This window comes from Eurypyga helias, unplaced genomic scaffold (genome assembly GCF_000690775.1).
Source record: "Eurypyga helias isolate BGI_N326 unplaced genomic scaffold, ASM69077v1 scaffold17318, whole genome shotgun sequence".
In the NCBI taxonomy this organism is placed as follows: domain Eukaryota; kingdom Metazoa; phylum Chordata; class Aves; order Eurypygiformes; family Eurypygidae; genus Eurypyga; species Eurypyga helias.
In genome coordinates this window covers 133,642-142,459 of record NW_010265162.1, presented here as the reverse complement: position 1 = coordinate 142,459, position 8,818 = coordinate 133,642, and the positions used below count along the sequence as shown (strand labels likewise).

At 41.6% G+C, this 8,818-nt stretch overlaps 1 protein-coding gene across 2 annotated transcripts in view; it reads left to right on the top strand.

Annotated features, from left to right (window-relative positions):
• RPS6KC1 (ribosomal protein S6 kinase, 52kDa, polypeptide 1) overlaps window positions 1–8,818 on the top strand; it is a 40,668-nt gene that overhangs the window by 28,666 nt on the left and 3,184 nt on the right. For both annotated transcript variants that reach the window (XM_010156640.1, XM_010156641.1), the window contains exons 6-7: window positions 7,967–8,049; window positions 8,751–8,818. The exon at window positions 8,751–8,818 is cut by the window's right edge and continues 18 nt beyond it. In XM_010156640.1, coding sequence (XP_010154942.1) covers window positions 7,967–8,049; window positions 8,751–8,818 — 151 coding nt within the window. The remainder of the gene's footprint in view (window positions 1–7,966; window positions 8,050–8,750) is intronic.

Sequence of the window (8,818 nt, the reverse complement as noted above, 5' to 3'; positions counted from 1 at the left end):
CTGAACCAGCTACTGCAACAACAGAGCTATCTGCAGATGCTTAAAAGTAGCGCCTCTGCTGTACTTTGATTAATGGCCAAACTAAACCTTTGCTGTTCACCTATGATAAGTCGAATGTTGTTTCTCTGACCCACAAGGGAAATTATGGATTATAAATCATCCCCTATAAACTCAACACCACTTCAAGTAAAACTCGTGGGGGTTTGGCCAAGAATAACCTATTTGCTTTTAAAGAAGAAATTAAGCACTTGTAGCTGAGATTTTCTGCTGCATTAATACGGTTAAGGTGACTACCGTGAGGTTTATGTGGTGTGTTTGTTTGTTTTTTTTTTTTTAACCTTCCTCCTCTTTACAGTAATTTTGTTTTCTGAATGTTTTGAAGTGTACTAAGCAGCTGATGGCTGAATACAAAGTTATTAGCAGATCAGGTGAGAAAGATTCACTTCTGTTTAAACAGCCCTTTGCTCTCCATGCCCCCTGAGAACTCTTATCACATATTTGTCCAAAAAACCCCACGAAAACTAACAAAAAAAGTCCCTCGTATTATCCACCTGCCCGATGGCTGATAGTATCAGCAATGTATCGCTTTATCTCTTGGTTCATGTGCCTTGGTATTCTGAAGGGGGGAAAATTCCAGTAACAGATTCAATTTACATGGACAGAAACTTGAGCAAATGCCAGCCTAGCAGGGGGGCCATTATTCTGCTCTATAAATAAGTTTAAAAAAGAAACAAACACACACACAAACCTGTGAATCAACATGTTCTGGTCTAATTGAGGGAAAAGCAAGATAGATGAATTTTGAAATGCAAATGATCACCTTCTGTTATTTAAGTATCAGTTTTGCCAACTTTGTGATCTTAAATATAAAGAGTTGTTACCTTTTAAACGTAGTAATAATTATATTCCATTCTTGATAGTCTTGAGTTTTAAAATCACATTATTAACTGCTGAAAAAACCTCCTTCATAGTATTCTTAGTACCTGTGAGAAAGACAAAAATTGCCTCCAGCCACAGCCGGGTCAAGGCTGTCTTCAACTAGCAGAGGTTAAGTTGAGGATTTACTCATCAAGAGAAATCTTTTAGGTACTTTTTTGCTCTAACCTGTGCAGCGTCATGTTGTAGAAGTGGCTTGCTGACCTGTCGTCACGTGTCGGTGTGACATGTGAATGACATGTTTCATTTACACTCTCCAAGTTCTCCTTCCAGCAGCGGGGATGTGTTTGGTTGCACCCCTGCAGCGTTCCTTGAGGGTGAGGTTTCGGTGAAGTTTCTGGGCTGTCTTTGGAGTCTTTTTTCTTTCTTGTCCAGACAGTGAGTTTTCACCAGGCTGCGTGTACTGAAAACGGGAGATTTGCGTGTTGGAATCATAAAGCCAAAGGGAGCTTAGCTTCATAGTAAATGTAAGTAGGAAACTGGCCATCGGTAATGCATCATCTTACTCTGATGCTGTCATAAGCTGTGTGCTATAATCAAGCCTTATTTACACCAACTAACCTTCACAGAAACCCACACATAAATAGGTGGTATATTTGGTTTTAGCTAACCTGCTACTCGGTGTACACAATGCAGAACCTAAGCGAAAAAAAGGCTTTGTGGCTGAGTTTGTCCCAAGGAAGACCAAAATCTTTCAGTGTCCAACTTGATTTTCATACTCGCAAATGAAGGTGTCACTTCTGCTCTTAGAGAATTACAAATACAGATGTGAAGTGCAGCTGATAACCTAAAACATAAGGCATGAAAACAAAAATTGCTACGTTGCTATTATTAGCTTGTATGCTATATTTTTTTATATACTGAATAAGGGACAAAATGGTCTGCCTCTGTTTACCAAATAGATATTCGATGCTGGAAAACCTGCATATTATTCATGTGTGTGTTTTTCAGTAGGAGTTTGCAGGCGCTCATTAAATCTGCTGTTCTCTATTACAGTAATTTAATTTGAATAGATTGTTTGAGAAGCAAAATAACTGTGCAGATTAAAGTGCCGTTGACCCTGAGAGGTGTCGAGGGTGGGCTGGTCTCGTGGTTATCGTGTAAGACCGGACTTCCTAGATTTTATCTCGGACTCTGTCCTAGCTTTTTGTGTGACTTTAATGTCTCAGGATAGTCCTAAAAAGGAAGGGAAAGACCAAGTGTGAGCTTTGACCAACAAAGACAGAAGGATGGAGTAGCTTGATTTGAAAAGCCCTGGCACTAGGGACCAGGACTAGACATTAGGATGAAAAAACGTGAATAAAGATGAACAGTCTGGAGCTGCAGAAGAAGAACTGGTGACTCTGAAGCTGGCACTAACAATTTCACAACAACCATTTGGAGTGGTATACCTGGGTGTCCCATGGAAAACAATGACGGCTCCCAAAATAGCAAGGTGTCATGAGCCTGGAGTAGCGAATTGGAAGCATTGGAAAGGGGGAGAATTGGGTGTTTCCTGAAAATAACCTGGTGTGGTTTTCACTCAGGCTTGTTGGAAGTACACTGCGTGCTCCAGGTGTGAAGTACACATTTGTGTGGTTTTTCACAGACTCTCTGATGAGAACAAGCAGTGAGATGTACCAGAGCTGTTGATTTGTAAAGGTCTGACTTTAAAATGAAAGACAATAGATTTAGATTAGATCTAAGAAAGGAATTCTTCACAGTGAGGGTGATGAGGCACTGAAAGAGATATTGTGGATGCCCCCTCCCTGGGAGTGTTCAAGGCCAGGCTGGATGAGGCTTTGAGCAACCTGGTCTAGTGGAAGGTGTCCCTGCCCATGGCAGGGGGGTTGGAACTAGATGGTCTGTAAGGTCCCTTCCAACCCAAACCGTTCTGTGATTCTGTGACATAAAAGCCACTTAATAACTCTGCAAGAAACTCTAATTTACCTGTGTGGCGTGATTGTTTTGGGGTTTTTTTTTAAAATAATAATTATTATTGCTATTATTATTACTGCAGATGTGACTAAAACTTGAAGATCGTAAAGGAGATGTCTTATGAAAATAAATGGAGCTAGCTGAAAGGTTAATTAGTGTTTGCTTTGTTTTGATAACAGAGCAGTAAAAAGTTTCTGTGTCTCTTTTGTCAGCTGATGATTTTAGAGGAAGTTTTAATTCCATTTTGGGCTGCTAAAAGGAAGAAAGGACACAGTTCCCTCTATTAATTGTTTTTTTCTTTCAGTGACATGAGGAAATTTCTTCCTTAGAGGAACATAGATGCTTATATGTTTTTGAATACCTTCAGGATGAAACTTCCTATTTTCATACTCCATTTATCTTAGCAGATGCTCATTGGACTTGCCTCACTACCTTATTGTTTAAAGACCATGATAAACTTTTTATACTTAACTATAGATGGTTCAGTACTGTGTTTTAGAAATTGCTAAAGCATTTTAGGCAAAGCATTATGGCCAGATTGCTTGTGTGATGTGTCATTTAGTGACTGTATCTTACGACATCTTGGCTGACTGAATCTGCCTGGAGTAAATTAGCTCGGACTCATTTTACTTGGTTCTCTGCAAATGCTTCTTTACATATATAGATACTAAAATATGATAAAATAGTAAGCTTTTAAAATTAAATGAGTGTAAGTTAAATAAAATTTCTGAAGCGACTCTAATGGGTTTTTGTGCAATGCTGTTTATCTTAATGGCCGCAGAGGGGGAAAACATTGTGTCTGATGTTTTCAGGATGTCGGACAAGTCCATTTCCTCCTGAACGGTTTCAGACACCTGATGGCCGTTCAGACGGGTGTCCTTGCTTGCTTATCAGCAGCAGCGATACTTGGAGGCACGCTGTCTCTGCTTGGCACACAAGAGTAGGGGAAAAGGACCCTTCAGGCTTTGAATTAATTTTTATTTTGGAAGTTCCAGTTTGTCCTGCAAAGTTTTTGACTGAGTTTTTGTTCCTGGTGGTTTGCAAGGAGTCTGGCCTGAGTTACACAGTGAATGTCCAGATCTGCCTTTAAGCTTGGCTTCTTTTCTTGTAGCTGGTGTTCGTGTGTGCTGGTCAGGAGGCCTTAGTGTCAGCCTTACTGTCAGAAACTGTACTTGGGAGAAAGGGTTTGAGGGGTGCTAGTAAAAACCCTTGAGATCCTGCAGCATGAAGCGTGCATTTCAGGTTACGGTGCTGTAGAAAGAATGAGAAGATCAGTCTGGGTGTTACTGTTTAATAACTTTACTGAGGCTGAGTGTTCAAAAGAGGTGAAATTCTGCTTTTATACTTTAGAAATGGCACTTCTGTTTAAAAACAGTGTTGTCAGCTACGTATCCCCTGTGGGGAAGTCAGGTATTACTGCGGATAGTGCAAATACTGAGGTAAGTGTGGAAACCATAAAGAAATGGCCTTTCAGTTGCGCCCAGCTGCTCTGGAAGGAGGACAGTGCTGGGTGGTGAAGGTGTTTGCCTGTGCCATCTGTCTCTATCTGAACCTGATAGCGATTTACAAATCTCCTTCCCTCCAGTCACCCCAGCGCCTGCTGCCGAGGTCGCTTCTTGCGCAGGAATTCAGCGCCGCTGTTGGCATGGGCTGCTTGGCGCGGGATGTCATGTGAGCGTGCTTCGGGAAGGGAAGAAAGCTCTCCCTTTTCATGAAGCTGCACGAAAGTTGGAAGAGCTGCTCGTTTTTGGTTTCACCCCTGTGTTTTATTTCTCTGATTTAAAAGGATTTCGCATTCAAGAACGATAGGAATGTTTTTTCCTCCAAATTTCATACTCCTTGTCCTAGGCACCAACAGTGTGCACGTGTGTGCGCACGTTTGTGCCTGTACAAACGTGGATAAGGTCCTTGATTTCAAGGTTCATGAAGTAAAGAATTGGCACAAATATCCCCATGTTATTCACTTAAGCTTATGGCTCGCTACCATTTATTGTCTAAATTACTTTGCTGATGGATTGAGATGAAAATGTTTTCTTAGTGAAGGCAGATATTGTAGTTCAGATTTATTGCAATATTAAAGCTTTAAAAAAAGCATCTGCCCTGTGTGGTATATTACATTAGCTAGCTACTCTGTATCACTTGAAAGCACTTCATAATCTATAGTTTCTAAATTTTCCCGTGATGTGTAGTCAAGATAAAATGCAGTAATATTGATGTGATATCCTGAACTTATTATGATCAGCCAATTGCATCGCAAGTAATGTGACCTGTTCGAAGTAAGGGAATGTAAACAACACGTTTATTTGTAGCCGTCACTTTTTTTTAAAATTATTTTTAAGGAAAACATTTACTTTAATTGGAAATAAGAAAACTTTGGGACGTGGGGAAAGCATCAGGAAAGCAGACATTGCGTAATAGCAGGAAAGTTGAGCTAAAATGTACTTTTTGTGAAGAAGGACACTCAAGAGTTCCCCTCAGCTGAGTTTTCACATTTCTGTTCTGGGTCGGTTCAGATGACTTGTTGCAGAGTTTCTGCTGTGTGCATGAGAAGCAGCCAGAGCCCTTCAGCCCGGGGAGAAATGGGTGTTTCTTGACTGTTCTCATTTTATCCCACTTGTGTCCTTTTGGTCACGGTCAAAAGTGGATAGAAGGGTTCAGTGCTGCTCTTGTTAGAGACCTGCAGTGTCTTTTATTTTGACTGGGCATATAGTGAAAATATTTGGGTTTTGGAGAAGTGGATTCTAGTTTACACTTTGACTCTTTTGACTCTTGCTCTGTGTCCCTTTTCTTCATCAGTGAAGGAAGTGAGGTTATATCAACTCCCTGTAATGAACAGTGTGTGATTCTCTGAAAGAGGGCAGTGTAAGTTTGAAACTCCAAACAACTGCATCAGCATCTGTGATTGCCAACATAAAAGGAAATAATACCAAAACTCAGAATTTTTTTTTTTAATATTTCTTTCCCTGTGCTCAGAATGATGGTTTTTCCCACCCTTAGAATATTTTTTATATTGGGCTGTAACTGAAGAGGCCCGTCCCCACTGAATGTCTTTGGGGAAGCATGGATTATCTCCTCCTGTGGCATATTGTAAAATTTAAGGTGGGTCAATATGGGGAAGTTAATGACAGTATAGGAACTGAGAATGTCAGTCCTAACTAACTCTTGGCTTTACTGTCCTTGTTCTGTAATAAGTGTAGAATTTAATTTAAAACTAAAAGTCTTCACTTGTTTGGAAGAAAGCTCTCTTACTCTAGAATATCCCCAGGATTAAGGCCACGCAGGACAGAAAACTCTGCTCTAAAAAGGCCTGAAGTATTTGGTTTTAGATTTTATTTTCTATTCGTATTATCTTGTTTTGGAGATACATAATCAGAACATAAAGCACTAGAAAATCACAATCAGACCGGAAAGGCATTTCCATTCAGTAGGTTTCACTGAGAGATACTATGAAAACCTTTCACCAACGGGTTCATATGGAAAGACCTGAGTTTGGTTTGTTTTTCTAAAGGACAGTTACCTAGAAGGTTTGTCTTTCCAAAGGGATGTAAAAATAAATTGGAAGAACAGATTTTGATTTTTACACAAATTCTCTCAATTTACCATCATTTCAACTTTATCTGGATGCTTGCCTGGGATGCTAAAACATTTTAAAAATGCGTGTAATTATGCTAATACAGTTCCTGGTGTGGCTGCCATTATATCTTTGTAAAAGTTTTGTGATACTGGTAGAAGTATTCATCTGTAAGGAACGGAGTAAATTCTAATGTGTGGCACCTCGGTAGTGATGTATTGGGCATTGAGACACCATTAACTGTAATAAACTTTTCAGTGTGAGGGATGTCCTGCCCCAAGAAACAATGTCTGAGCCATCCTTCCTTGTTGCTCTTGCAGCAGCAACCCCAGCCCAGTCCTGTGAGGTGCTGAGCATCCTCCAGCTTGCGCGGCAGCTGGATGTCTGCACGTCCCCGTGCTCGGCGTGTGGGTGCATCTTTGCGTCTGGGGGGGGGCTGGGGTGCCACCTGCCTTTCACCGACCCTGGAACCTGACTCGTCTGTGCTTCTCCTTGGCCATGCTCATGCTGAGTTCCATAAAGTGATGACCAAGATGCTTTCGATCGAGCCACGATGCTTTTCACCGTGATGACTGTGGGACTATGCTAATTGTTGTCCTCTGCTGGGAAGCTGGGATGGCTTTTGCCACCAAAGCTATTTTAGTGCAGCTTCTGCATTTTTTTGACAGTCAAAATGAAGATTTCATCTTCATTGCAATCTGTTTTTCTGCCTGTTTTAAAGCAGACAGCGTGGTGTGTTTGTGTTTAATAATTTTTGTGGTTTAAAGCCCGAGTCAGTGGAGGCCAACTTTCTGCCTGCGTCATGCTGTTGAATACGTGAATGTATACGGCAGGGGACTCCGTAACTCCCGCCTCGCTGCCCCGCTGTCTTGTGTGCGTGGACAGCAGTAAGAGAGTGCTGGGTGCTGGCTGGGTGCCGGGGAAAACAACTTTCTGTACCTAGGTACAATTTGGCACGAGCTGTAGCAACACACGGTTGCTGGCTGTGGTTAGGCTACGCGATGTAGATTTAGCGTCTCTCTGGTTCCCAACGGACAAGGAGGCCATTGTGAAAAGCCCCATGGCGATCCCAGCAAAGGGTGTGGGTTAACCAGGAGACCGATCCTGCCCTCTAGGACAAAGTTAAGGCATGCAGTAGCCTATTACAACCTCCCTTGGGCTGCTTTTATGGCTACTTCAGGCCACGCTGGTCAGTCTGGCTCTTCTGACCAGGGTGAAATCTCCAAGTATGTTTTGCTTTACTGTCTGTCGCTGTCCAGTTTTAGTCCAGTGTAGAAGAATCCGCACTGTAATGTCTACAGGTCTTGAAAATGCTTCTGTATGCACGGAAAAGGCAAATTATGCATGAAATGTGTGGTGTTGCTGTGTTTGAACAATGCAATCTGTAGGTGGCTAAAGGGCTAACGAAATTGCAGGCATAATGAAAGCTCTGTGGTATTTAGTATATGTTCTGTCAGCATTAAACAGTCACCTTGTAAATATATGTTAATTTTGAAGGTGTTACTGACCTTTTTAATATTAATTGAAATGTCTCATGTTTAGAGGTTGGTGCTATCCTGGAAGAGACAGAAGCCTGTGACTGGTGGAGCCTGGGTGCCATTCTTTTTGAACTCCTCACTGGGAAGGTAGGGCTGGGGGCGAATTACTCCATGAAAATGATCTCTTGGCCAGTAGTTTCTCACAAGCGGTGTGCCCAGTTGTGATTTCCTTGCTTGTCTTTCTCAGACGTGCTTTGCCAACTTGAGTACCCTCAGTTTGCTTGGTCTGCTTGGGACCAGGGAAACCAAACATGCTCAGGTTTCAGTGGAACAACTTGATAAGGCCATGTCAAACTCAGGACTAAAAAAATAACCAAAACCCATGCTGCCCTCTTAACCAGAGTGAAATCAAAGTTCTCTAACATTCCTTCTGTACATTTACAATTTTTTTGCACTAATATTATTTCCTGGGACAGTGTTGAAACCATATGTTGCTGTTACAGATCAGTTCAGTATTTTGACTCAGCCAAATCAAACTGGTGATTAGTTGACAGTTCTGCGCAAAGAAAGCAAAGTTCACCGAATTCCCAGACTTTTCAGGTTTGAGCAATAGAGCACAAGCGCTAGGATATAAATGTTCTAAAACTGTGTCTCCAGGGGGACATCAGTGCCTGTAGGAATTCTTCCCACAATCACTACCTCCAACTAGGAAGCACTGGAATTTTGCCTGCGTGTGTTAATTTGCGTGCATTCCAGGAGATAATCCGACACTACAGTTTTTTAATTAATACATGCATCTACATGCTTTAATTTTTTTTCCTCTTTCGGTTCTTTTTTACCTTCTCCAGACTCTGGTTGAGTGCCATCCATCAGGAATAAACACTCACACTTCTTTGAGTATACCGGACCACGTATC